This window comes from Nelusetta ayraudi, unplaced genomic scaffold (assembly GCF_046127955.1).
Source record: "Nelusetta ayraudi isolate G7.1 ecotype Tasmania unplaced genomic scaffold, CSIRO-AGI_Nayr_v1 ptg000021l, whole genome shotgun sequence".
In the NCBI taxonomy this organism is placed as follows: domain Eukaryota; kingdom Metazoa; phylum Chordata; class Actinopteri; order Tetraodontiformes; family Monacanthidae; genus Nelusetta; species Nelusetta ayraudi.
In genome coordinates, this window is record NW_027466071.1 from 1,501,372 (window position 1) to 1,528,100 (window position 26,729).

At 42.8% G+C, this 26,729-nt stretch overlaps 5 protein-coding genes across 18 annotated transcripts; 3 read left to right on the forward strand and 2 right to left on the reverse strand.

Moving 5' to 3' along the window:
- Window positions 1-3,817: 3,817 nt before the first annotated feature.
- syf2 (SYF2 pre-mRNA-splicing factor) lies at window positions 3,818-10,815 on the forward strand. Its single transcript, XM_076027557.1, has 7 exons — window positions 3,818-3,949; window positions 4,279-4,365; window positions 4,509-4,634; window positions 5,110-5,227; window positions 6,218-6,308; window positions 7,513-7,611; window positions 10,393-10,815. Exons 1-7 carry the CDS (start codon window positions 3,932-3,934, stop codon window positions 10,556-10,558), a joined length of 705 nt encoding a protein of 234 aa, XP_075883672.1. The 5' UTR covers window positions 3,818-3,931; the 3' UTR covers window positions 10,559-10,815.
- A 1,455-nt stretch (window positions 10,816-12,270) lies between these two features.
- rsrp1 (arginine/serine-rich protein 1) lies at window positions 12,271-15,873 on the reverse strand. Of its 13 annotated transcripts, none has more exons than XR_012926782.1 (7): window positions 15,603-15,813; window positions 14,395-14,960; window positions 14,126-14,304; window positions 13,460-13,594; window positions 13,132-13,239; window positions 12,712-12,789; window positions 12,556-12,611 (listed from the first exon to the last, which is right to left on the reverse strand). XR_012926782.1 is itself a non-coding variant. In XM_076027565.1 (6 exons), exons 3-6 carry the CDS (start codon window positions 14,942-14,944, stop codon window positions 12,462-12,464), a joined length of 957 nt encoding a protein of 318 aa, XP_075883680.1. In that variant the 5' UTR covers window positions 14,945-14,960; window positions 15,603-15,681; window positions 15,776-15,873; the 3' UTR covers window positions 12,271-12,461. The 13 variants fall into 13 exon arrangements, 7 of the variants coding, with proteins under 7 accessions (XP_075883680.1, XP_075883678.1, XP_075883674.1 ...); XR_012926783.1 differs by having other exon boundaries at window positions 13,132-13,242; XM_076027565.1 differs by lacking the exons at window positions 13,132-13,239; window positions 13,460-13,594 and having other exon boundaries at window positions 12,271-12,611; window positions 15,603-15,681; window positions 15,776-15,873.
- Window positions 15,874-17,328: 1,455 nt separating this feature from the next.
- Window positions 17,329-19,285, forward strand: mgst3b (microsomal glutathione S-transferase 3b). The gene is made up of 4 exons (XM_076027566.1): window positions 17,329-17,523; window positions 17,649-17,771; window positions 18,193-18,265; window positions 18,851-19,285. Exons 1-4 carry the CDS (start codon window positions 17,398-17,400, stop codon window positions 18,949-18,951), a joined length of 423 nt encoding a protein of 140 aa, XP_075883681.1. The 5' UTR covers window positions 17,329-17,397; the 3' UTR covers window positions 18,952-19,285.
- A 551-nt stretch (window positions 19,286-19,836) lies between these two features.
- Window positions 19,837-23,104, forward strand: tmem50a (transmembrane protein 50A). Of its 2 annotated transcripts, XM_076027570.1 has the most exons (7): window positions 19,837-19,994; window positions 20,378-20,483; window positions 20,703-20,815; window positions 21,418-21,485; window positions 22,049-22,141; window positions 22,299-22,359; window positions 22,451-23,104. In XM_076027570.1, the coding sequence occupies exons 2-7, from the start codon at window positions 20,382-20,384 to the stop codon at window positions 22,494-22,496; spliced, it is 483 nt and encodes a 160-aa protein (XP_075883685.1). In that variant the 5' UTR covers window positions 19,837-19,994; window positions 20,378-20,381; the 3' UTR covers window positions 22,497-23,104. The 2 variants fall into 2 exon arrangements, with proteins under 2 accessions (XP_075883685.1, XP_075883683.1); XM_076027568.1 differs by lacking the exon at window positions 19,837-19,994 and having other exon boundaries at window positions 20,051-20,483.
- On the reverse strand, window positions 22,823-26,185 carry rhd (Rh blood group, D antigen). Its single transcript, XM_076027567.1, has 10 exons — window positions 26,010-26,185; window positions 25,512-25,698; window positions 25,229-25,379; window positions 24,975-25,122; window positions 24,704-24,876; window positions 24,313-24,450; window positions 23,823-23,950; window positions 23,661-23,740; window positions 23,421-23,494; window positions 22,823-23,253 (listed from the first exon to the last, which is right to left on the reverse strand). Exons 1-10 carry the CDS (start codon window positions 26,152-26,154, stop codon window positions 23,227-23,229), a joined length of 1,251 nt encoding a protein of 416 aa, XP_075883682.1. The 5' UTR covers window positions 26,155-26,185; the 3' UTR covers window positions 22,823-23,226.
- Window positions 26,186-26,729: the final 544 nt, after the last annotated feature.

The following is a 26,729-nucleotide window of genomic DNA, read 5'->3' on the forward strand; positions in this document are numbered from 1 at the left end:
GTGGTCCGATCACTAACTAGTGCACAGGAGCCTGCAGCGTCGATTCACAGGGCCTCGGGCAGATTTCATAGAACCTGATAACGCAAGCTAGCTGAAACATGATTGGATAAAAACTCTACCTTAATATACAATGGAATGAAATGGATGCAGCATAACCAAGTGGATAACAGAACATGAAGAAAACAGACTATGAAAAGTAACTTTATTGTCATATTTACGGTAATAGGGTAACTTTTCTGACTAGTTGTAGTCCGGCAGCGAAGGCCTTGCTGGCTGTGGCGAGCCGCCACTGTCCTCGGTGCACAGAGGTGTTTTGTGGGAGTCTTGTGCTCGCCCCATTGTATTTTATGCCCAATTGTGTGCCAGATGGCATCGAGCCCCGCTGTGCATGCACATGGGAGGGGAACACGGGATATTGGAAAACGGGCACGGAGGGAAAACAAAGAGGGAAAGCATGGCAGACAGGCGGTGAATCAGGATGAGGTTGATCTCGTCGCCGCTTCACAGCTGCTTCTGGGAACTTTTGGGTGAGACGGAAAACAAGGCGCCATTTTGCGATCCATTCTTGGCCTCTGTTCACCACACACACACACACACACACACACACACACACACCCACACACACGCGTGCTGGCAGGGTGAGGACGGATTTTGCGGTCGCAGTTCAGTGACAGCGGCCCGTAGCCCGGGTGGCGACACGTCGGGAGCAGCTCCTCGTGTTGGGCCGGCGTGTTTGCGTTGGCCCCGAATTAATAACTTTTCATTTGGTGCGGAAACGACAGGAATAGTAATTAAGGAAATGGAATGATTTTATTGGCCATGATGTTTATATTAAGATCCAGATGTGAACCAGCTGCTCGCTCAGCGAGGGCCCCACCCCCATCCGTCACTCCCACGTGCTACCTTGAGAGCCCTCCGCTAACGCAAAGATAACATTGTCAGCTGCGTGTGTGGCAATGCACACAAACAGTGCATGTTTTGTCCAGGATGCATCAAACAAACTCTATACTCTTTCAAACGGCCCATTTGAATGTCATACAACCCTATGTGCTCTGCCCTGTGTTTCTAAATGTGCCCCGAAAGTGCAGTTTTCCTCTGCAGGTATAATGTTACCCTGTTTCAGGCCCGATTCACCTGACTGGAAAAGTATATAAAGTACAAGTGAAATATTATTAAAGCATATTGAATCTCAACACACTCGAGATCCGCATACATCTGCAGTATAGCTTATAAAAGTCAGTGACAGCTTCGCTGAGACCCTTGCATTGCCGATTATGGATTGTGCTTTCTTGCACTTTGGTTTACAGCCTCGTCCAGGTCATCAAATATAAAGGTTTTTATTTATCTAGGAGGTATGGCATTTTACACATAAACCAAAAAATATGCACATCCATTTCCCTGAAGACATTATAAACATCCCGGTGTCAGATCACTGCGTCTTATTTCAGCAGTTTGAAGCAGAGAAAAATGAAAAATTTGATTTATCGTGGCCTGAGCACTTTTATTGTCAACAACATGTGGCACATGTGGGCTTATCCGCACTGTTTCAAGCTGCAACAAAGCAGAGCAACAATGTTCTGACAGCACCAAGGTTCATCATCGAGCAATTTAGCGACTGTTAGACTTTGCAAAAAGTTGCGCCGTGGTTGCAAATGTGATGGCACAAATCAGGTGTTGCAAAACCAGTAGAGAGGCGGAAAACAAAATAGGAATACTTGATGAAAACTCAAAGTCAGACTAGTTGCCAGGCTAATATACAAAACATTTTCAGCTGTAACCAGACATGCAGCATATCTGTTGCGCTGCCTCTATGGAAACATGATAAAAGAAACAAAAATATCCTTCCTCCCACTTCCATGATGAATCTTAACTACACCATGGTGTTGACAGACGCTGTTCTGTGAACAATTTTTTTTTGAAATGACAAGACATGAAACATCCTGTGGACCAATTAATGCCCACCGACATCTGGTCGGGGTGGCGTGCTCCTATTTCAATGGTTAATTGCTTCTCCTTTTTTTTTTTTTTTGCTCAAACAAAAGCTGCGACGCCACACTTTGGCTGCCTCAAAGCATGGCTTGGGTTGCGTCTGCGTGGCCATGGAGCACCGTCTGAGCATCTCGGCTGCACTCTGATCGCCGTCTGCGTTTGGGGAGTACTGACGAACAATTGAAAAGTAGTTGCATGTGACATCAAGAGAAAATTAGGCACCTATTAAAGAGCGAGCACAGCCTGAAGTCATGTCGTTAACTCTCACAGCCGTGTCACGATCCAATATTAGCTTGTTTTGCTGAGCGGCGCCCCAAAGGCTCCTTATGCAACTGCAGGGTCTGCACGCTGCCTTTATTCGTTTTACGGAAATAATAGGGAGGAGGGGGGACGGGGGTGGGGATTGGGGGGACTACTGAGCATCATTCTCTTTTCCACTTACTTTGCTGTTTCTCCCGAAGAGTCATTTATGATGTTTTCTTGTTTGCAGGGCACAGTAGAGCCCTGGCCATTACTGTGGCTGCTGATGTTTTGCTCTGTTGTGATGTGTTCCCATCTGGTTTCTGGTGAAAATGCATCACTCCATTAACATTGCCTGTGATCTAGAGGATGCTTTAATCTAAGACTATAAACTCCATTTAATTACTTCCTCTAAAAGAGTTCTATTAGAGTAATGCAATCAAACACGGGGAGCACATCCATTTTGGCAAGGACGGCATGTTGAAATGGCTCTTGAAAGTGTTGACTTTCATCCCCCTCATCAGATTGCCGAATCATATTTGGAGGTCTGGAACTATATTTCAATGTCCCGTTTGATACTTGTGTTTTTTGCGGGCAAATGTAAGATACATTGGTGGTAAATGTGAGATTTCATTTCCTTGCCGAATAAACAACCATAACATTTGAAATTAATGGAGTCTAAACAGTCTCTCTTTTTTTGGCACACTGCTGACTTTGTGTTTGACCTTTCATGCCTCTTGCTGTATAACCGGCCGTACTCATAATCACTGTCTGTATTCCTAGCTGCCAGTTTCCACTGATCTTGTACTTGAAGTTCTTTCCAATGAATTTAAACTACAAGGGGTTGTGAGAGGTCTTGGTTTGAAGAAATACAGCCATATAAGCGTAAAATAAACTTAATTTGCCATGAGGCCTGATTTTCCATGATGTCACAATGGAAAAACACATTAAGACAAATTTTCTATTGCTGTTGTTTGGATCTCTGGTGATGTATCTTTTTCTGCAGTAAGATTTGGTGACATCTACATTGTTGCAGCCAATCTTTTCCCAGCTCACAATTCTTTCCGTCTCTTCCTCGACATGTTGCACCACTGGCATCTTCGGTTTCATTTTTGTGCTCGCATATCGAGCCTAGGAAACAAAACAATAATTTCTTTACTTACAGAAATTCTCGGTATGAAATATCTTTAACTGCACTTTTTTGTGCGTCTGTGGAGTTTTTCCATTCTTTCCGTTTTCTTATGTATCTCCAGCTTGACACAACAATGGGTTCAGTGTAATATAGTGTTTGCCAGTTCTCCCAGCATTCCCAGCAAATTCCTCTCTTATATAAAACTGCTTTTTATCATTTTTGATTACTGCATTCACACACAATGAACATCAGCCTAAACACTACAAATAATTTTATTTTTCGTATTTTCTGTCATGTTACTGCTTACTTTTTGTTTGTTTTTGTTTTTTTATAGTCGAGTTTTTAAAATTTGAAAACGTAAAATAATGGCGTGTTTTGTTTTTTTTTTTCGCCAAAAAAAATCCCCCCAAATCGTCGTCAGTGAAGTTACTTCTTTATTAATTTATTTTTGTAATTTATTTTACCAAAAATCTTGTCGTCAGCGAAGTTACGTTAGTCGTTGTCGTCAGTTTTACGTAATATCCGGCATCGTGGCTAAACTTCCTGTTTATTCTCGGCGTTAGCACAGCGATGGCGTCGTGTAGTGAGGTTTGTATTTTCTTCATTTCAACGCCAAATTTTCTCTAATGTGTAATGTTTTTTCTGTCATTATTAATATAATCGTCTAGTCATAGTCTCGTTTATATATTTTGGCCGAGACTGCTTCGGTACAAGACGCTTTGGTTTTCATTGGTTGCTATGCTAAATTAGCGATTGCTAATATTTCGGTTGTTATTTCGTTTCGTATTGTGTGCGTTTTCCTCTTAGATATTTTAGTCTGTTTCGATGAAAGCACTTTACGCTGGGGTTTAAAAGCAGGCATTCACGTCTTAGCTTCATAACTATTGTTCAGTAATATACAATGTTTTTTTTCCCAGGATCTAGCTAACGAAGAAGTTGAAACTCCTGCATCGCAAAAAAGAGAAGACAGGCTTCGGAAGTTTAGGGAGTTGCATTTCAAACGGGTGAGTTGTTAAAATTGTTTCCTTCTGAATGTGTAAGATTAAACACTGTTAATGCAAGCTGTGGCAATATCTCTGTTTCAAACTGTCCACTCCATGGCAGTCTGTTTGTACATCAACTCAACACGTGTTGTTTCCTCTTCCAGAATGAAGCCCGGAAGCTGAACCATCAGGAGGTTGTGGAGGAGGACAAGAGGCTGAAGCTGCCTTCCAACTGGGAGGCCAAGAAGGCCAGACTGGAGTGGGAGCTGGCCGACAACGAAAAGAGAAAGGTAGGAGTGTTTCAAATAAAAAAGGTCCACTGTCTGTCTCGCATGCAGGGTTTTTGGTTTCGTTTGAACCTGCCCTTCTTTCGGTACATTACACTGCAGCATGAGTTGCATATTTGTTTATTATTTGTTGTTTATATTTATGTCCGATCTTGACCACGACTAAGAAAACTATAACCAAGTCCTGTCCATATATAACAGTCATTCTTTTCTATCATAATTTAGATTTATACCGGTCAGATGTCCACCCTCTGGAGTACATAGTTACTAAGAAGTTGTGTTACATTATGATGTAAGAATCTGTATGTCAATGTTCTTCGTTGTCCAGCAGCAGCCTTTGTAATGATTCTGCAGGCTAGACTGACGTTCCCCAAATGTTGTTGTAAACTTGATTTAAGGTGGTGCATCATATATTGCTTGTAACACTTAACTGTCCAAATGAACACACGCCTCAACAATGATTTGACGCAATGCGCAGGAGTGTGCGGCGAACGGTGAAGACTACGATCGAGTGAAAATGCTGGAAATCACTGCGGATGATGCTGAACGGTGGGAGAGGAAAAAGAAGAAGAAGAACCCAGATACTGGATTTGCAGGTTTGTGGATAGCTAACTAAAACAGCTGTTTCCGGATATAACAGATCATTGTTAGTGGGCTACATTCATCAATAATCAAGGGTTTGTTTGGTCTTAAAAAAAACCTCCTAGTTTGAGCTGTGCAGGACTTGCAAAACAAGCATTTTCCTCCCTGTCTCTCTTCCCTGCTCCCGGAGCTCTGCCAGCAGATGGCTATTGGCTCTCATTAGTGACACCATCACCCACAATAAATTGTACAGAGGCATTACTATGATAATCAGCACAATAACACTGAAAAAAAAAAAACAGCCCGAGTTGTCATTTTCTGTCAGAAAGCAGATTTGCATCCGTTCGCAACGATCACCAAGTAAATGAGGAGCTGCGGGGAAAGCACATGGTTGGGGGGGGGGGGGGGGGGCTGTGATGTGACTCAGTTGTGGCTGAATGAGCTGATTATCACATACAGCTCCTTTAATGGCTCTGTTCATCCTTAATTGCCGTAATGCTACAGGGACCTGATCCGTTTTAAGCAGGACGAAAAATCCCCTCTCACTCAACAGAACTTGGTTCTGTTGGTCTTCGCTGGGGACTTTTAATTTAATTCTTGGTTTGACGGAACAAGGCCCGCACTGTTATTCGGTTCCTTTTTTCTTCTGAGCGAAATGACAGCACGCACGGCAAAGAACAACATGGCTTGCGTCAAATCATCCCTGGGGGGGGGATTTTCTTAAAAACTGCGGCCAATTGAATGTGCTTGCTGTGGTTGATGCATTCGGCTGCTGTCTCTTGCATTTGTCAACCCTTCAGTTCAAGTTCTGAAGAACGGTGAACGTCCACCAGAGGTCCACCAGGAGGGGACGGGTGGCCGGGAGAGCTGCCCCCCCCCACCCCTGATGGCTGCACACGGTGTCGCTGAGTCCTGTGACTCTTTGGTGTTTGACCCTGTTTTTAGTGTCTGTAACGCCCCTCCGTCTCTCTCCCTGTTTTTCCCACCACACACGTGGACCGCAGGCTACGCGGAGGCCCAGTTCCGACAATACCAGAGGCTCACCAAGCAAATTAGACCAGACTTGGAATCCTATGAGAAGCAGAGGGAAGAATAGTAAGTCTGCAGCTCTGCTTCCCTTCACACGACTGTTTTCTTGTTATTTTAGTTTCTTTTATTTTTTTTGGACATTTTTTTGAGAGGGCATTCAAATGCACTGCTTGCTTTCAGATAATCTACAGTCTTGTTTTTCTGCCACTCACAATGTATTTTATTGACAACTTTGAACAAAATGTAAAAAGTCCAAGTCAAAATCTTAACACAATACGATACATAGATAAATGGATTAGATAAAAAAAAAAAAATGAAGTAAGGTGTACCAGGGTGTTATGAACAAAAATATGAATACTAAACAAACAACTTGTTAGGACCACGAGAACATTCAATAGTGGAGTATAAAAAGAAGGCGACGGGAGAAGGTAAATCCTTCCCATAAGGTGAAGGTCATTTACTATTGTGAAGGTCAGGGGGCTTCTTTACCAGCAGTTATCAAAGCACCAAGTAGACATTCATCACCTTGTCTCACCTGTTTATCCAGAAATCCTGAAGAAAAAATAATAATCATAATAATAATGTGAAACACTGTATAAGTAGATTTGCGTTAAATATAAATGGAAGTTCTGTCCAGAAGGATTTAACCACTGGATATTCCCAAAACACTTTTAAAGTTTTAATATTTTTTTTAAATCATCAGGTGCGGGAGGTTTGGGGGCGGGGGGGTCCTCTCGATCAAATCAGTGCAAATTCTTACTCGTCCGTCCACAGACGCCGGCACAAAGACGTCCCCGCCTTTTAAAACCGTAGCTGTGAAATTTCTCCTCGGCTGAAATGAATCTGGGCAGTCATCTGCCAACGTAGCCGTCACATGTTCACAAAGTATTTCCTGTAAGGAGGCGTGAGACACCCCAGTGCACACCCCCCCCCCCCCCCCCCCCCCATATCCGTTGGCCCTGGGGCCGCCTTTGACACGGCTGCACATTGAAGCATTTCTCAAGTGCGCTAAGCACGCTAAGGTCAGAGTGGCGGCTGAGCGCCCGCAGGTTTCACATCCACGAGGACCCCGACGCATTCGCAAGCGTGAAGGATGGACCGTCTCATTACGCCCCCGGTGGACGTTGTCCGCCTCATTAGGACGGCCATCATCACCACCGTGCTAATGGCGAAATGGAACAGTCGGTCCACACAGGTTTGGACACACGTGTTATCTGCGGTCGTGCATTTCTAATCCCGTTTCATATTCCCAATTCCTGCTACTCTATAGCGGCGAGGACTTCCACCCCACATCCAACACGCTGATCCACGGCACCCATGTGCCCACAAAGGAGGGCATTGACCGCATGGTGGAGGACGTGGAGAAACAGTAAGTCTGGAGAACGTCGTTACCGTCTCTGCTCGTCCCACTCGCTCTCAACCTCTGTCGTTGCCGTCAGGTGGTGCGCCACCGGCCTCAATTTTCATTGCTTTTTCTGCGGTGGAACCTGTAAGATAAGAACTGGAAATATCTGACCAAGCTAAATTAGAATAATCCAACAAAAAAAAACTGGAACGCAGCAAAACAAGGATTGGATAAGATGGGTCGTTGAGGCTCCTTGTTGGTGGATTTTCCCACTTTAACATTTCAAAATAAATGTATAAATTGCAGCGATCTCGTTCACACACAGTGCACTGGCTGTCAAAGGTTTGGACGCCTCATGCAACTTTTTTTTTTCATCTTTACGACTTTCTACACTGCAGCTAGATACTGAAGACATCAAATATATGAGCAAGATATATGGAATTATGCAGCAAAGAAAAACCCGCTAAATAACTCTAAAATATGCTTTTTATGAAAGGCGGCTATTTTTAGGGAATTTCAATGTAAAACGTGTTTGAGTTATTTGACACTTTTATCGTTTCCTACATAATTCCATGTGTGTTCATACGTAGTTTTGATGCCTTCAGTGAGACGGTGCACTGTCAACAGTCATGAGAATGAAAGAAAAGGCATTAAATTCATAGGGCGAGTCCAGACTATTGACTGCTAGTGTCTGTGTACTGGTACTGCATGTGCATCGCATCAAGGAAAACTTCAGGCTACTTTCCTCTGGTTCCTGCAGTGTAGCTTTGTAAAGCAGCGTTTCTCAACGGGTGGGTTGCAGTCCACTTTTGGTCGCGGAGCTCTTTTGATTGGTTTGTTTTTTTTTTGTTTTTTTTTTGTTTTTTAAAACATATTCATAGAGAAAACGTTGGGCTTTTTTTTTTTGCAGAAACACAATTCAATAGTTTATTTATTAGACTTGATAGAAAGTGCGCGAGTGTTTTTATTTATTTATTTATCTTTGGAACAAATGTGAGTGCTGTGGCATAGATGAGGACTTCATGATGAGGAAGAAAGAAAGGAACAGAGTAAGAATTTCATTGTATAACAGAACTCCCTGATCTAAGCCAGTGTACCGTGCATCTTCGGTCATCGGTGCAACATGACAGCATGCTAGTCAGCTGTCAACGTTGAGCTCCTGAAATTTGCCTGGCAAGCGCACGGTGGCGCAGACCACAAAATGGGCTGAATGTCCTTTAAAACCTACTTTCCAACCGGAGATGTCATCCGTGAAGAACACCCAGCACAGGCCTGCTGGCTGTGTGCATCAGGAGAAATGCCACGGCATTTGGCGAGGGCATCATTAACGTTTTTAGCATTTCGAAAAAAAGGAGAGGTGGGGTGAATGGTTCCATTGCTTTTATTTATTCCTATCCAGCAGGCGTCTCGCAAACTAGTCAGAGACACCATTTGACTCCGAGCCTGTGTCACAGTCAGCTGTTCAGCAGCGCCAGCAGCGTCAACAAGATGCCAGATTGCTCTCAGTCGGACACGCAGCATTCATCAGTTTCTATTTTGTATTCCTTTCATTCTTGTTTTTTGTTTTTTCAAATAACCAAACGCAATTTCAAGGGTTCTGACCAACATTTTTTTTCACATCGGCTCGACCGCAGATGTGATATTGTTACGGTGGGCACATATGAGGGTAATAAATTGGGCGCCACTCTTTATTTTAAGGAATGAGCAGGATTTGTAGAACCTGAAGTGTGGCACTTGTAGCCTTGTATAACAGAACATTTTACAAAAGAGGCATCTATTATCTGTCAACTATGGAGTTATTCATTTTTCAGTTTTATATACGAAGAAAACAGACAAGCAATGCAATACAAAACACCAAAGATACAACCGATATATATCGTACTAACAACCTCCATTATTTCCAGCTTTTGCATGCAATGCTTTTGCCAACTATGTCCCGGGGCATCTCTCTCACCTGTGCTCGGTCAGCGACAGCGCCACCTCCAGGCTGTCTTGTTTTTGTCCCCTCTCGAACGTGTGGGAAAACACAACCGAGCGTCGATTTTATCGTAAAGCCGAGTGTTTCTGCCATAATGGAGGGGGCTGAATGTGTTGTTACCCGGAAGGAAGTCTTGAGACTTCAGTGAAATCAGTTGTGCAGCTCTGCTGCGGTCGCAGTACACTGACGTTGGGAGAGATTTTGAAACAAATTATTCTCAGAGCCTGGAGACAAGCGGGCAGGAGACGATTTGTTCTTGAAGTCTTCCGAGAATAGCGGCACATTTATTTATACGCACAACCTCCGTCATAGTTCCACAATAGTCCTGGTCAGGAGCAGCGTCGGGTCGATGTGGCTTTGGTGATTTTGCAAAGCATCGTCACATTCCTTCAACTCTTTCCACCGACTCGTTCCATTCAATCGAGTTCTGCGTTAAAATGTGCTAATATTTGGTTGTTGTCGTCCCGCTAAGAGAAGTCACCTCCGAGCTCTGATTGGCCGGGGCTTTCCTCCGTACTTGACACAGTCGGAGGCTTGTGTTACAGATGTGACTGAGGCATTAGGCAAGGCCTCACTTTGCCAGCGTGTGACGCACAAAAATCTCTTTGACGACATCGGAGCGAACCAGACGGGGAACTTAGAAGTCGGCCGGTCGCTCCTTTCATAATGCTGCGTTTCCATTTGCCACCTTGCGTGACAAATCCAAATTCCCTTTCCCCCGAACCGCCCCGGTTTTTGTTTCATTTTTTTGGAACAAGCCGCGAGTGGCCGGGGCCGGCGCTTCTCCGACACCGCCGCTGACGCAACTCCCTTTTTGCGATTCGCAGGATAGATAAGCGGGCCAAGTACAGCCGACGCAGGGCCTACAACGACGACGCCGACATCGACTACATCAACGAGAGGAACGCCAAGTTCAACAAGAAGGCAGAGCGTTTCTACGGCAAATACACGGCCGAGATCAAACAAAACTTGGAGAGAGGCACAGCTGTGTAGTGGCTCCAGTGCCCTCGGTGGACATGGTGTGTGTCTAGTTTGGATTTATTATACACAATCCTGAAATGCATCCCTCCTGTTGCTCCAGAGGGCTTCTTCAAGCTTGTATCATGTGTGCTTATTTTTGCTCAGTTTATTTTAGGCCTTCTATTTCCTCAAATATGTGTAATTTGTCGTTTTTCTGTTTTCATTGTTGAAAGATACAACAAACTGTTTGAAGTTCTTCCCCTTATTTTTAATAAATCAAGTCAAATTCATCCACCTGGCTTCCTTTTTTCTGGTGTGTGTGTGTGTGTGTGTGTGTGTGTGTGTGTGTGTGTGTGTGTGTGTGTGTGTGTGTGTGTGTGTGTGTGTGTGTGTGTGTGTGTGTGTGTGTGTGTGTGTGTAAACTACCATCAAACCAATCAAGCAATCTCTTAGTGTCGGCACGCACGATAGTTTAGAGCCGACACACATATTTCAGTTTGACAAACTTGCCCCAAGTTAACGTGGAGACATGAACGCAGGCACCGTCCTGCCAACAAGGTGCTGTAGCTCCCCCTTCAGGCCGCACACGGACCTCTCAGTCTCTGGAGAAGTAGCAATTTTTTTTATTATTATTTTCAGTATATTGAAAATAGGTCAGTCAGGTTTATTAACCACAGAATAGATTCATGGGTCTGTATGAAGTAGTTAATAATTCTGTGATTGGAGTTCGGAGCATGTCTTTGATATCCGACTCTATTCTAAGCTCTTGGTGCGTGGGATAATTGTTCAGGTGTGTGATTCTTATCTGATCTGCCTCGGGACACCGACGGTTATCGCAAGCAAGGACACGTCATCACAAATTCACTGTTTTGTCAAGTGGTGTGTGACGCCTTTGAGGATGAACGTTCCCTTTGGTTTGTTGTTGAAGCAAAGTGAATGTGTGACAGATTAGACCGCTAACAGTGTGAAGTTCCCTAAAGACACCAAAGGCTTCCTATATCACCTGACGGTAATTCTTCGAGGAAAAACCCCACGAGGAGACAAAGAACGGTGTAACCGGTGACTTTACACGCTGTCAGTCAACTACGGAGTGCTAACCTTTCAAATGCGGGGCCTACTTCCAAAGATCATGTTCTTTAAATCCTATTATAAAAGTGATGTGTGTCAGCACTTCTTTTATAAAGTGAATACCCACAAATTATATACGTGATTCTGCACTCAAACCAGCAGAGGGCAGTCGTCTCAGGACCACTAACCGCAAGAAGAATTAAATTGAGTTGACGATCTTATCGACTGCTTTCTATAGATTCAGATTTGTTACATGGTGATATGTGTAGCATATTTGTGTCAGCTTGATTTTTTTTCCAAAAGGATTTGGAGAGACAAATGATTGATAAGTTTAGATTTGGTCCAAACTGACTCGGACGTTTTCTGCTGTTGAAACCTGAGACAATACTGACACCTTGTGGTCACCGAAGATATATTTTTTCTCTATCGACCTTCTCGATGCTCAAACTTGGCGGGTAGAGGAATTACAATATGTTCTGTTAAGGGTTATGCGAGTTATTTACTGGCAAGGATTCTTCTGGTCAACACATTTGATTTTTCTGAATGTCACTTATCTTCATTATCTTTATCAATAATTAAGAATTTAAACTTCTCCCTGGTCACACTTTCAACACCAACAGTCAGTGAGTGTCCGTCTTTATGAGGAGTGGTTGAAAAATAATGAATCAGAGTCAGGCTTTATTAAATAAATCTTTATTTTGAACTATCAACAGCAAAAAAAAGGGAGAAAAATCATCCCCACCTGAGTGAATCCTTCACTTCATCCTTATAAACTCTTTCATCTGAAAGAAAACATTTACCATGAAACAACTAAAAGAAAAAAAAATGTATATATACAAAACATTTACAGCGTCCATACTCGGCCACACTAACGTGACACAGCCAGTGTGTGTTTGCGTTTGCGGCCTGACTTGACTGGCACCCAGTGGCCGTAGGGTTTCCTGCTCTCATAGCTGTCTACCCTCGCAGTTACTCTTGCAGAGGACAGAGCAGCTGCTGTTGGTTTGGCCACAGAATTCTGAAAGGACAAGAAAGATGCGTTCAGGCTTGACAGGGAGTCAAAACGCGGCATGAGACGAGAGGGAAGAATAGAAAAAGATAGTGAGCACGTCGCTTACATTAATGCTGAAAGAGATGGTCTTCCTTTGTGCGGCAATCGTAGGGCTGGGCGTGTCTTCTGGGTCCGACTCATCACTCTGTTTGAAAGACAAGAAACGTGAACTCGTTAGCTTAAAAAAAAAATAATAATAAAAAACACAACTACATTGACTGACTGTTTAGTTTTCAGGCCGTATTCACCAAAGACTAATTTATAGTTTTAGCTTCCAACAACTGCAGCTCTCATGCACCCGCTTGTAATTCTCTCAACATGTCTGTCTCATTACATAAACTCGGCCATTTTGTGAATGTCTGAGAACAAAAGAGAATAAAAAATAATGAAAGATACAAACAAAGGATAAGGGATGTCTTCTCTCTGTCTACAGTGGCAATGATGGTGATGCAGGTTACCCCAACCCCTCGGCACACAGCTCGTTTACCAACTTATCTTTGGCACACGGCGGCAGCTCTTCATCTGTTTATAGTTCTCTTGACAGGAAAAGTCACTATAGTCCACACGCCTGTGCTCCAGCAGCGAGTGGTGGATTCTGCTAAATAACAACGACCCATTTCAACTGCAGGCACAAACACATTTTTGTATAGCATCTAAAAAATATATATGTATAGTCAATGAGGAATGTGTATTGCTTGTGGATTAACTGTAGTCAGTGTTATGCATTAGCAATATGAAGAATGTACATCATGCCTATGTGTAAGGTATGTAAAAAAAAAATTAAAATAAAAAAAAGAATCTCCAATGTTGCAAACCTCTGGTTGATAAACTTGAGCTGTGAACATTTCAAGAGTTATCAGTTTAACCTTTCCCGCAAACACATATTGACGTCACCCAAGTCACATGACAGCCCAGGTGGCGAAGAGTGACGAAGACCACTGTCATGTTATCTATGAAGACAGGAATAAATAGAGAGAATGTGCGTTTCCCCAGGGGTCCAAAGGTCAACAGCAGACAGGAAATGGCTCAATCAAGCACTTTTTTCTTCCAAATTAACTGATTCTTCTTCTTCTCGTCAGACCTACTGGTCGCCCGTTATAAGGAAATCAGACAGCATGTTTGTTTGTTTGTTTTTTTTTTTGGGGGGGGGGGCTGAATTATCACTCGCTAGATATGCGACACCGTCTGACCAGAAGGACAAGAATCAGTTCAGTACACAAACACTAATCTGTCAGGTGAATTTTGAGAGTGTAAACACTGCTTACCATTGTGACAATCTGCAACTCCAAACAGAAAAAGCCATTTGCTTAAAGTTTCATGGCACAAACGTGTTAAGCCTGAATTCTGTAACACCAACTTACAACTTAACAAGAATTTATTTCAATGAATTAAAAACTTTCATAACTCAATTTCATAACTACGTCTTTGGCCTTGTGTGAGTGAGATGTGTTTCAAGACAGTCACCGCATTTTGATGCCCACCTGTGAAGGAGTCTCCTTTGGGCCTTGTCTCACCCTTGTCTCTGGCTCCTCTACCAGCTCCCACGTGGACCTGGGCTGCTCTGGTGACAGTGGCTTCACGCTCTCTGGGAGGTTCAAGGTCTCCGAGCCCAGCATCTCCATAGCGTCGGCTTTATCGGCTTGGAGGAGTTCCTTTTTATCTGAAAAGACAGGTTTGCAGAAATTAACGCCTTGAACATAGAAAACATAGATATACTCAGAAAGTCAAGCTTTGAATCTCATCGACTTACCTTCCAAACTCGGACTGGCGGGACTTCCTGAAGACTGTGGAGACTGTGCGGGGCTTCCAGCTGTCCTTGATGGAGAAGGGGACACCTTGCGTTCTGTTGGCCTCTCTGCCCTCCTGTGTCTGCTCTCGCGTCTTGATGATCTGGAGCGGGATCTGTCATTTCTGTGGCGTGAGGACCTAGTCGGGGAAGGCGAGCAGCTGTCTGAATGAGAGCGAACCTTGTGGCGGCGCGACGGGGATCTTCTGTGGCGCCCGTTGCTTTTTCCGCTATGGGTTTCGCAGCGACAGCAGGAGAAACGTCTGTGGCAACGAGGGTGGGAGCGGGACCTGGAATTAGAGGACCTACTGCTCGACGAGGATGATCTGTACCGGCCCCTGTAGCAACCACGACCCCTGGTGGAGAGCGATGATGGGCTGCTCCCATTGCCGCTGCTGTTACTTCTGGAGCGGGAGCGGGTAGAAGCAGGGCTGCTCTGGTCAAAGATGACCTTGATGCCGTCACTCTTGCGAGCATGAGCCATTTCAGAGTGCAGGTCCTTCACCTTCGCCATATTTCTCAGAGACAAGCTGAAATGAAAACAAAGACATGCTTGTTACTACCGTGTAATTGACACTTTCTTTGCAGACCAAATACATCCATAAGTAGTTTGATGTAATCAGACAAGCTCTTTCGTACTTTCTACATTGTAGCTACATACTGAAGACATCAAAAAAATATGAGCAAGGTGTATGTACTTATGCAGCAGAGAAAAACACGTTAAATAACTCTAAATATGCTTTTATTATGAAGGTGGCCATTTTTGAGGAATTTAAACATAAAGCCGTGTTTGCGTTAAAAGACGCAGAAAATAATGTTTATTGATAAAAGGTCAAAAACATGGCAAGCTACAGACTTAAATGGAGCCTGTATGAGGTCCAAGGTCTCGCGTTGCGTAACTTGTTAGCTTAACACTGCCCCTAGCGAGAAAAACATTGCGTAACAGCAGCTGCCTGGAACAAACTGGAAATTTCCACTATGACGCATGCTAAAGCTAGCTCGCCCGGTTTACGGCCTTTTACGGGCCTGTCGAAGAACGGAGCCTTAAACTCGAGATATCGGTACGATAGAAAACCCCGAAATCAATATTTCAAACGTGAACTAAATGTTGAACTTGATAAATTTCTTTTTTTCTTTTTCTTTTTTTTACTGATTAAGGACACATTTCTTACCTCGTCGATCGCTGCTTGAAGGCCTTTGTTCCGATAGCGTCGAAATTAAGCGGAAGTTTAAAAACACAACCCCTAAAAGCTTTGGAACCCAAAGAAAACAAAGTATTAAGAACAATCTTCGAAAAGAGCAAACTGGTCAGAGATGTAAACAGCCAAAACACAGTAGCTCTTACGAGATCAACTGCCGTTCTGTTGTCACTTAAATGTAACCGTTGAAGGCGGAGCAACGGCTTTAATGTCGTTTCTATGTCACGTGGTCTTTCTTTTCTTCGAATGAAAACGCAGAACAATGCAAGACACAAAAGGGAGTAGTGCTGACCTCTAACGGTCATTTGTAGATCGCCATCAAATGATTTCAACTATCCCGTATCGTCACGAAACTATCACGTTATCTTGGGAAATTTTTCACGATATAACGGGATAGTTTTACGTTATAACGTGGTTCTGAGCACTATTTTTACATTCTAGAGCGGCTGCGATTCGGTACCGTACTAAAGCCTATTTTTTTCCTTTTCTTGTCCGATTTTTCGCGTTGTTTTGTTCTGTTGTGGTATTCACTCTTGGTTTCATCATGTTTTCAAGTTGTTTTAATTAAACAATCTTAGAAAATATGTGAAAGTCGTCTCATGTGGTTCAGTGAAACGTTCTGTAACTTTACATTTCAGACATTTCACAACACATTCTGGTATTGTTTCGATTAATCCATTGATTCACAGTTTGGGAATAATCCTTAAAGTGGGTCTGATGTTGTTCCACCCCATCAAACAAAAGGTGTTTTATGTTCATAAGGTGACACCCAACTCACAATGGGTTTCGCTGGACGGCGGGTCGTTCCTCCACCCTGCCGTCATGTGAGTCGTTAGGCTCACCTCAGCATGGGTCAATAGTGGGGCTATAACGTCTCAAGGTAGCTTTGGAGGTGACAGATAAATGATAATGTAGGCCTCTTCCTCTATTCAAAGAGGGTAGTTAAAGGTGGATATATGGCCTCTTCTGTAAACCTCTCAAACTGAAGAAGCCTTTCAGATGAGAGGCAAAACTCCTTCATTTGCAACAATCAAGTTCAGTTGTATTTCACTTGGGATGAGCTGTCATGACTGCCAATAAGCCTTTGTGACTGCAAGCTTTCACAGATATTTGTGGAAACAGTATGTCAAGGTATGCTTGTGGAACACAAAAGAAGTCTGTTTATAGTACTGTACATCATTTTTGATGCAGCAGCTGGTATTTTTATCTAAAGATGTAATTTAACCAATATATAGTAATTATATATAACCAATATGTATGTTTAATATCTATCAGAATCAGCTTTATTGATCCAGTTTGTAAATGCCAAACAAGGAATTTCGACTTGTTTTTTTTTTCTCTCTATTCTACTACTTAGGTTGAAAAAACAAACTACAGAATAAGTAAAAAGTAAGGGTAAACAAGTAATCAATGTGCAACCGGAAGTGTGTGTATATATATATATATAAAATTAGGATATACAATGTATATCTTAATTCATATAATGAAAATGTTTTTGATTAACAGATATATATAAATAGATGTTGTTTGTGGTGACGGTATTGTGTTCCGCAAAACACTTGTTGGTTTCCCTTGAAGATCATCGGGCTAAAATTGGTGCTAGGGCCCTTTAAAAATAAAGTTTCTCGTCGAGCGATCTAGATCTCGCGATATGTTACGATGTTTTATTTGTTTATCTTCTTCTTCCCGCCCCTCTGGTGGAGGAGTTTGCTGTCGAGAAATTGTACACATTCGCACACTGCAAAGTTGGTGAAAATCGTCAGCAGAAATGGCCGTTCTGAACGCGCTGCCGTCCGAATTCGGATACGTCATTTTGACGTACCTGTACAGCTGGATAATGCTGGCTTATCTTGCCACTAAAGTTGGGTCTGCGAGGAAGAAGTACAACGTGAAGGTAGCAGCGTTAAATAACGGCTAAACACTTTGCTGCGCCAAGCGTGTTTGTGGCACTTCCGGGTGATCTGTGCATTTTAACTTGTAAAAAAAAAATCATAAATAAACTTGTGTTGTCCTTCACAGTATCCCAACATGTACAGTGACAAGGAGCCGATTTACAACTGCATCCAGCGAGCTCACCAGAACACCCTGGAGATTTACCCCCAGTGGCTTGTTTTCCAGACCATTGCAGCTCTTGTCTACCCGGTTTGTGCATCTTGCTGTCATTTATTACCAAAATAATAATAATAATAATAATAAAATATATATATATATATATATATATATATATATATATATATATATATATATATATATATATATATATATATATCTTCTCACGTTTATAATTCATGCGGTAGTCTGGGCTGGAACAAGGCACGGGCAAACTACGGTCCGGCTTTTTAATCCGGTGCGCCATCCTTGAGGAAATGATATGAATAATTAATAGTCATATTTTGTTAGTGTTTTAAGAGCGATGTCAATAAAGCGCTAAATACAGTGGGACTTCAAAGACGGATATTTGACAATGAAGCTTGTGTGAACTTTGGCATAGATACTCCAGATAAGGCACTGTCACGATGATCAAGCATTTCCTCCTGACGTTGTTTTTAATGTGTTATTTCAGCTATCAGCATCTGTGCTGGGATGCATTTGGGTAACCAGCAGGTTCTCGTATGCTTGGGGCTACTACACTGGAGGTGAGTGAGCTGATATTTGAATATTCGTTCATATGTCCGATTTCCCCGCCTGCAGCGGTTGGGTCTAAGTTCAGAACGCACCTCAGGCAACTAATGAAATTAAGTCAGTGTCAAACTTTTTTTCTTCTTCTTTTTTTTTTTAAGATCTTTGGGACATTAAAACAATTAAAATATCTTTCGTTCTTGGGGCAAAAAACATCTGTGCAGAGACCAGCTTTTTGTAAAGAGGAGACTGTAAACGGTTAACCCATCTTGTTATCTATCTCTGCACTGATAGCAGTGATTTATTGTCAGTGGTGCAATCAAACATTGCACTTGACATTAGAAATGTATGTTCTTCCCAAAATCAATAACATTATTGCTTTGTATAAAGGTTGCAGTTAAGGCCACACCCAATATTTTTTTATTGTCTAATTATGTTACTGAGGCCTACATCTAAGGGATCTAACATGATAATCCAATCATGCCAATATAAAAAAAAAACTTTAAAAGAATATCTTAACTTTTTTCTAATTCATTTATTTTATCTAATTCACATTTTCTTGATCAATAATTCATTTGAAATTGTGTTATATTCCATTACAGACCCTGCCAAGAGGATGTACGGGGTTTATGGCTACATTGGATACTTGGGTGTAATCTTCCTGTCCATATCTGTGGCCTTGCAACAGCTTGGAGTCTATTGAGACAAACTGTCATCTTTTTCCATTAATGTAATGTTGTTTGTGCTGTAATTTATTTCAATCATTAAATTGCAGTGTCTGTAGTTTGCATGTATTTTTTTTACAATTAGAAAAAAAAGTAATACTGACCAATTCTTCATCTTCTGGATGCAGTTCTGTCATCTGCAGTTTCAGGCATTGCTGTTGTGAATAATGAAAGGATTAGCTCCAGGGCAAGAGGGCCTCATGTGACACACACATGATGTCTCAGTTCTCAGAGAAAATGGTTTCAAGACCCGTTTGTAATCCCAGAACATGTATTTTGTTGAATTTGTGATTAAAGCAGTTTCATCCAAAATGTCTCCTTGCCTCACCAAAAAAAAACATTTATTAAGCTTACAACATCTTATATTTTTGAGCTGAAATTGTGCATTTTTACAATTTCTCTATTGTCAATTATTTTAGTGGTATCAGAATTGAAGCATATACATAATTCCTTACAAATTGGCATTGACGAGTATTTTTTTTTTGTTTATCTTATTTAAAGATCAAGTCCATCACAATGTAGTTTCCTAGAATAAAACTTTGATAGGGACCAATTTGCCACTCTGCATTGAGACTACTGGTAAATATGTTCTAATGGTTTATCACAATTCCATGTGAAACAATCAATTGAAAGCCATAATAAGTATTTTTGTAATAGGAAAATAACTGTCCTTCTTATTTTGTTGTAAGTTTCATCATGTTAAGTAACAGTCTACCCGGGGGAAAAACGTATGCCTCAAGTCATGTTATAAAACATTGCAGACAACGTTGTAAAATCGTCCGTAGTTTCAAAGTCCCTATCCCACATTAAAGCAAGCCTATTTTAAGTAGGCCACGCACTTGAACCTTCGCGCATTCCTACTTTTCCCACGACACGTAAAGGCACCAACATCACTGGCTTCAACAGGCTCCCCCGTCAACTGGGCGTGAGGCGGACTGCGCATGTGCATCACTGAGCTCCTTTAGAAGCTAAAGTCGCTCGGAACCCAAAGGGGCCCATTTCAAACGGCAAAAAACTAAAGGTAAGAATGTCGTCGCCAGAAACATGACAGCGGGCCGATGCTTCTGGAGAGCGGTGTTTGTGTTTACGTAAGCGCCGGTGACATTCGAGTTTCGCTTTCCAACGAGTTCGTAGCCCGAGCCCTTCAAGGAAATGTTCGCTAGTGCCGACACGATGAACAAAAGAATCCGACGACACATGAACGCAAATAAAAGCGCACGTTAACCAAAAGTCGCACAGAACGGAGGGTCGAGGTTGCCGTTGTTGTTGTTGTTGTTGCTGCTGCTGCTGCGCACATGAGCTCGGGAGTTGGGGCATCATCCCAACGGCACTTGGTGTAAGATTCTCTTTGATCGGGTGTACATTTATGATACGTTGTGTTGGTGTTTGCACGTTCGACTCCAGAGTCATGTCAGGTTTCCTTGACGGGATCCGATGCGGGGACTGCGAGTGCAGTGTGGACTGGGGAGAGAGAAGGAACACCATCGCCTCCGTAGCTGCTGGTGTTTTGGTATGTCGCCGCTCTTGCCCACGTATTTTCAGACCGACGGTGACCAGACACCGGAAGTGAGAGCTGCTGCTTCCTCTGTGTGTGTGTGTGTGTGTGTGTGTGTGTGTGTGTGTGTGTGTGTGTGTGTGTGTGTGTGTGTGTGTGTGTCGCAGGAACGCTGTTTTTTTTTGTTGTTTATTTGTACTCCTCTGACGTGCATGTCTGTACTTATTGTTACAGTTCTTCACCGGCTGGTGGATCATAATAGACGCGGCAGTGAAGTATCCCGATCAGGGGGATTTCCATCACGCCTACCACACCTGTGGAGTCATCGCCACGGTGGCCTTCCTCATGTAAGACACACACACACACACACACACACACACACACACACACACACACACACACACACACACGTTGGAACAACAAAGCCCGCGTGTATCTGTCCAAATCCAGTGGCATTTCTTCAGTCGTTTGATTCGTGTAAGATAGTATTGAGCATGTGACCTAAACCCAGCCATGTGATAACAGATGTATCATGTGGTCGCCGACTTCTCATATATCTTAGGTGATGGAGTTCGCGCAGGGTTGCACTTACTGGTGAAGTGTCGTCCGAAATTTTCAATAGTCAAAACTATTCCAGACAAGAGACACTGATTGATTTCGCACACCACAATGCTAACGCCTGGCTAAAGTGTGCTGCGGTAGTTGGGGGCGCGTTAGCTAGTGTTGCCCATTGATATCTAAGGTGTTGCCAACTTCCATTCAGAAAAATAATAAAAGACGCCTCCCGCACTGGTCGGGGTCATGACCGTCACAGGCCAGTGGCTAGCCAGTAGTGGTAAATCATAACTTAAAATAGGGTTCCAAAAAAGTATGAATAGAATTAATAATAATGATGATGATGATAATAATAATAACGTCATTTGTTTTTTCGTTGTTTTGTTCCAATCAGGATAAATGCTGTTTCGAATGGCCAGGTGAGAGGTGACAGCTACAGCGAGGGCTGCATGGGACAGACGGGTATGTATCGCACACATCACATGATTGTTGATTAATCACAGTGCTCGTAGGTGCATTTTAGGATTTTTTTTTTTTTCCTTTATTGTGTCTGTCACGTTTTCCCCTGCTGCTGGGACTAAATTATGTTAATATCTAATATCTTGCCTTTAGATTTTGACTACTCTCAGTCTCTACTCTGAATTATTCCTTTCATGGTTTGTAGAACCAACTACAACGATTAACACCAAGCTAGCTTGCCAGTGAAGCAGACAAGTGGTGACCTTGGCCTGGTTTTTCAGCCAATGCCAAGTGGCGCCAAATGACTCCCGAGCTTGTGATAGCCTATGATGTGGTTACACTTCAAAATGAAAATATTTTGAATCTTTAAAAAAAAAAATCACAATCATTTAATACTGTACCAACATTTCAGATCTAGACTTTCAATCTGCACTTCTTTTTTTTCTTTTTTTTTTTTTAACAAGTTTTGACACTGTAGCGGATCCTTGTATTTATAAGTCTTTATAACGCTCGGATCCCTGCCTGCACTGACATATCGCCCTGCCCTTCATTATCTCTGTTTGCAGGCGCTCGAGTGTGGCTCTTCATCGGTTTCATGCTTGCGTTTGGCTCTCTCATTGCCTCCATGTGGATTCTGTTTGGAGGATTCGTAGTGCCTGGTAAGCCGACTTGAACTGGACTAACTGCCATTTATTAGTGTTGATTGTTCGGCATTTGTGGGGAAGCAAGCGTGAGTGTCCTACGAGACATAATAATGCCCCTTCACAAAGGCAGCCATCAAAATCCATGACATGCAAATGTGTCGTCTGTTTTCAGTGAAGCCAGTTGTGTATCCTGGGATTGCCGTTTTCTTCCAAAATGCATTCATTTTCTTTGGGTGAGTTAATAGCTGCACTGTGCTTGCGTTTATTAATCTTCCATTCGAGGGAAATTGTTTTTCTCACACCGGCTTCCTCTCTTTTCCTCAGGGGTTTGGTCTTCAAGTTTGGACGCACAGAAGATCTGTGGCAGTAACACACTCCCTGGTGTCCATCGTTTCTCCTCCCTGCTATCTATAATATGAGACCGTATGCGTTACTGACTATTCATTACAATTCTAAACACTCGTAGCCTTTCAGACTTACATACTTTAATTTATGTTTGCTGTAAAATTGCTAAATCCTAAATAAGCACAAATTCTAATAGTTAAGACTTGCTATTTTTCTCATGCGTGGCACATCTTTAAAAGTGTCTATTTGCACTCGGACTGTTGTAGCCATCCTTTTTTTTTTTTTTTGAAAGGTTTACCACATGTGTGTGAAAAGGTTTAATTTGGGAGCTTTACTTTTCTACTTTGTCCGTTTGTTTGTTTTCTTTCAGTATACTTCCACAATATTATTTTGGTTTCAACTCTCTCTGTAGAGTAAATTACATTAATCCTCACTGTTCTACTTTTCATCATTGGCCGTACTCCATAATATTCCAAACATACGTTTTACTGAATGTAACCACGTTTTCATTTTTTTTTTTAACAATAACGATGTAACTCTGAAAATTCAGGGTTGTTGTTTTGTTTTTTTTAATGATTGACATGGATGATGGTTTCTGTCCACCATGGCAGCATTAAACAGAAATGTACTGCACAGTGCGTCTAATTTGTATGAATTGTTTGACTCACACAAAACCTACAAAAATAAATCATACGCTTTAAATCTAAAAGCAGAAATAGATCCAGAGAACACAGTCCACATCTTCGTCGTCGTCCTTACTTTTTCACTGCAAGATGTGGAAACTGTGAAACATGGAAATATGCCCGTTTATGTAATGATATATTCTTAATATGGAGGAAGAGCAACAGTTACAGTACACTTGAATTGCTGTCAAGAGTTACTTTGCAAGGATCGCAGATGGCTCTCTGCGATGTGTTTAGTGAGCATGTTTGAGGAGTTGATGGCCTACCTCCCAGAAAGCCTGGTCATCAAAACACTTTCTGTCTTGGGGTGGTCTCCAGAAATTCCACTTGAGTAGGCGTCCTATGAAATGAAAATGATGTAAGGGAAGTGTACAAACTGTGGCCATGCAGTCATATACATGCAGTCATTGAATACGACCAAGCTGTGAACAATAGCATCCCTCATCTGTCCAGCCTACGTGGCTGTGAGTGAGTGCATGTATGCGATTAGAGAAAGGTTCACAGACCTGTGATTATTCCCATGGACAAACTCAGCATTGTTGTGATGAAGAGTGCACTAATGTGGAACACAGCAAATCGCGTTGCCCTTCAAAGTAAAGTTGCCATTAGGGAGAAGGCCACCACTCCTCTTTAACTCTCTCGTGACATTTGCCTGTTTTCTTACTTACGTCGCGTGATCATCAAAGGCTATAACCTGTAAGACGAGCTGCATCGCCCAGCCCACAAATCCAGACAGCCCGTGTGTGCTCAGGATGGCACAGGTGTCGTGGCACTGATATGCAAGCAGCATGTGAGCCTGGAACGTTTGAGTTGTGGGGAAAGCAATAAAGTATGTTTTAAAAAAAAAAAATCACTGGCATGAAGAGGAGTTGGAAATTGTCAGATCAATCCCCCAAAAATTACAATTTGACAGTTTAATTTGCAAATATTAAACATTTATATTTGTACATAGTGCAAGTTCATTGTAAGGAAACACACCACGGTGTATCTCCAATAGTCAAGAATGTTGAACTGCTCATGATACATTGATTTGACAAGGATGTGAGATCAAAAGACATCAGCAAAACAGTGACATACATTATTTGCCTTATCCCCTCTCACCAGTGTGTGAGAGAGTGTTTGCGCAGTGCGTTTATAGTACATTTGCAGATTGTAAACCTTGAGATGTCGGGCTCCAACAGTTGACAGGATAGCGGCGGTGAATCCGATTGTCATCGCTTCCCATGGCAGTTCGATGGCTGACATTGAAACTGCGACTGCAACGCCACCGGACAGGATGCTGGACTGCATCTGGATCTGATGGCATAAGGCAAGATGCATGCATGAATGCATGTGTGCATAACAACTGAAGTTGTTGCAGGGAGTGTTAAAAGTGCACTAAACTGTATTTATTGATCAATTGGAGAAAGCCACTTGCTTGGAACTCTTCCAGTGTCCAGAAAGGATTTTAATTGCTTAAAACAGTAAAGGTTTGTATTTATTTATTTTTTTTAAATGATATATACATACAGTGTAATGGTGATTCAATTCAATGTGCCTCCAACTGTACCAGGTTCAGTTTTCCCTTGGGACTGGAGAGCACGGACACAGCAGCTGCTGTTACGGCACTGGCAGCCAGAGCCAGGTAGGTGCTCAGCACGACTCCCAACTTCCTCCCGGGAGGGTTGTCGTCCACGAGGACGGAGTTAAAACTGGGCCAGAACATCCAGAGGAACACCGTCCCTGGAGAGCAGAGGCTTTCCTCGTTAACGCTATGCTGCGCTGTCTTAGATACATCAATTACTTATTAGCAGAACGAGGTGAACAGAAGCGACACTTGCCCAACATTGAGAACAGTCCCGTTTGTGAGTCTGCTTTCTCTTTCTCAAAGCCCTGCTCGCTTGCATCCCGATGCAGGATCCATGACAGAACCAGTCCAAAGACGGCCCCGAAGATATGAAGCAGCATGATGCTGCTGAAAGGACTGGTCTAAGAAATAAGGAAAAACACCATCGATCTGTATTATGGTGATCATTATTATAGAGAAGTTTGTAGTATGAGTGGTGTGGGTGTACATCTAGGTGTGTGGTTATACCCCGAGCAGAGTCTGAAGAAGCCATCCATTCAGGACAAACCCTGATACCTCCAGCAGGGCGATGAGGATGAGATGGACAGGGTTGGTCTTCCCCAGCACTGCTCCAATTGAAATGAGGGCAGAGGCTGCTTGCATCTCCGCAACAACCAAGCTATGATAAAAAAAAAAACATTAGTAATAAACACAGCGCATTTTGAATTAAGGAGGCTTTGGGGAAGTGGAGCGTGTGTGAAAAAAAAAAAAAATCTTGTCGAAATTCTTCCTACTTTGATTGATGACCCACCTTCTCAAGTTTATCCTGGCTGTCCCTCTGTAATAAATGGACTCGATGCCATTGAGCACAATGGCCCACTGTGTGGCCGTGACCGCCACAAGGAGATTGAATGCGGACGCGCTGAAACTGTAGCGCACCAGAAAGGTGCCCAGGAAGCCAAACCCTAGAATCACAATCACATTCACATCCTGGAACGCTGCAAGAAAGAAAAGAAAAGAAAAGAAAAGGATTTATTGCATTTATTCCACGCACCACAATGAGACACACAGGGCCACAGACATCAGCTTTAAAATAAATGCACACATGCCCCCCCCCCTTTTTTTTTTTTCAGTTGAGCTTATCAGCGTCCACCAGGAATAACTGCAGCCCCTCCCCAGAGCTCTTAATTCAAAAAATATCTTAAATGTAACATAACGCTTAAATTATAACTGTATTCGCAAACATAACAGAAATACCCACTTTTCAACTGCCTATTTCAACTGTATCTCCCCGACCCTCAGCACTCACCAGGGTAAAGGGTGTTGAAGGTAATCCCGCCTAAAGTGCCGTCTATCTCTATGTAGAAGGCATATATGATGATGAAGCCCAGCTGCAGGAATAACAGCAGAGGTGGCAGGCGGGAGCGCAGGCTCGGTGCGTACTGAGGAGCCATTTGTTGCGGCACTTGTCATCCAAGTGACTTGACTTTTCTTGGCGCAACGCGCTTCATCCCTCTTTATCAGATTGTGGGCATGAAAACGTCCGTTGAGGCAGCGCACTTCGAACGTAGAAGTACTTCTGTATGACTCGGTTGTGATTTTAAGACTATTGTCATTTGTCTGAAATGTCAGTTTTAATCCACCAATATTACATTTTTGGTTTTGTATTCAACATAGATAACACAGTGGTGCAGTGGTTCCTCAGGCTTAGGCCCTCACTGTGTGCAGTTTGCGTCTTCTCCCTGTGTCGGCGTGGGTTCTCGATCTTCCTTCCACACTCCAAAAAACATGCACGTGAGGTGAACTGGGAACTCTGAGTTGTGTGTAGGTGTGACTGCCGACTTGTCCAAGGTGTCACCCTGCCTTTGCCCTATGACAGCTGGACCCCCACAACACAACGTTCAGGAAGAAATTGAGGGTATTCAAGGTATTGACAGTGGATGGATGGGTGGTTTTGGCTAACACACACACACACACACACACACACACACACACACACACACACACACACACACACAGAGGCAGCTAT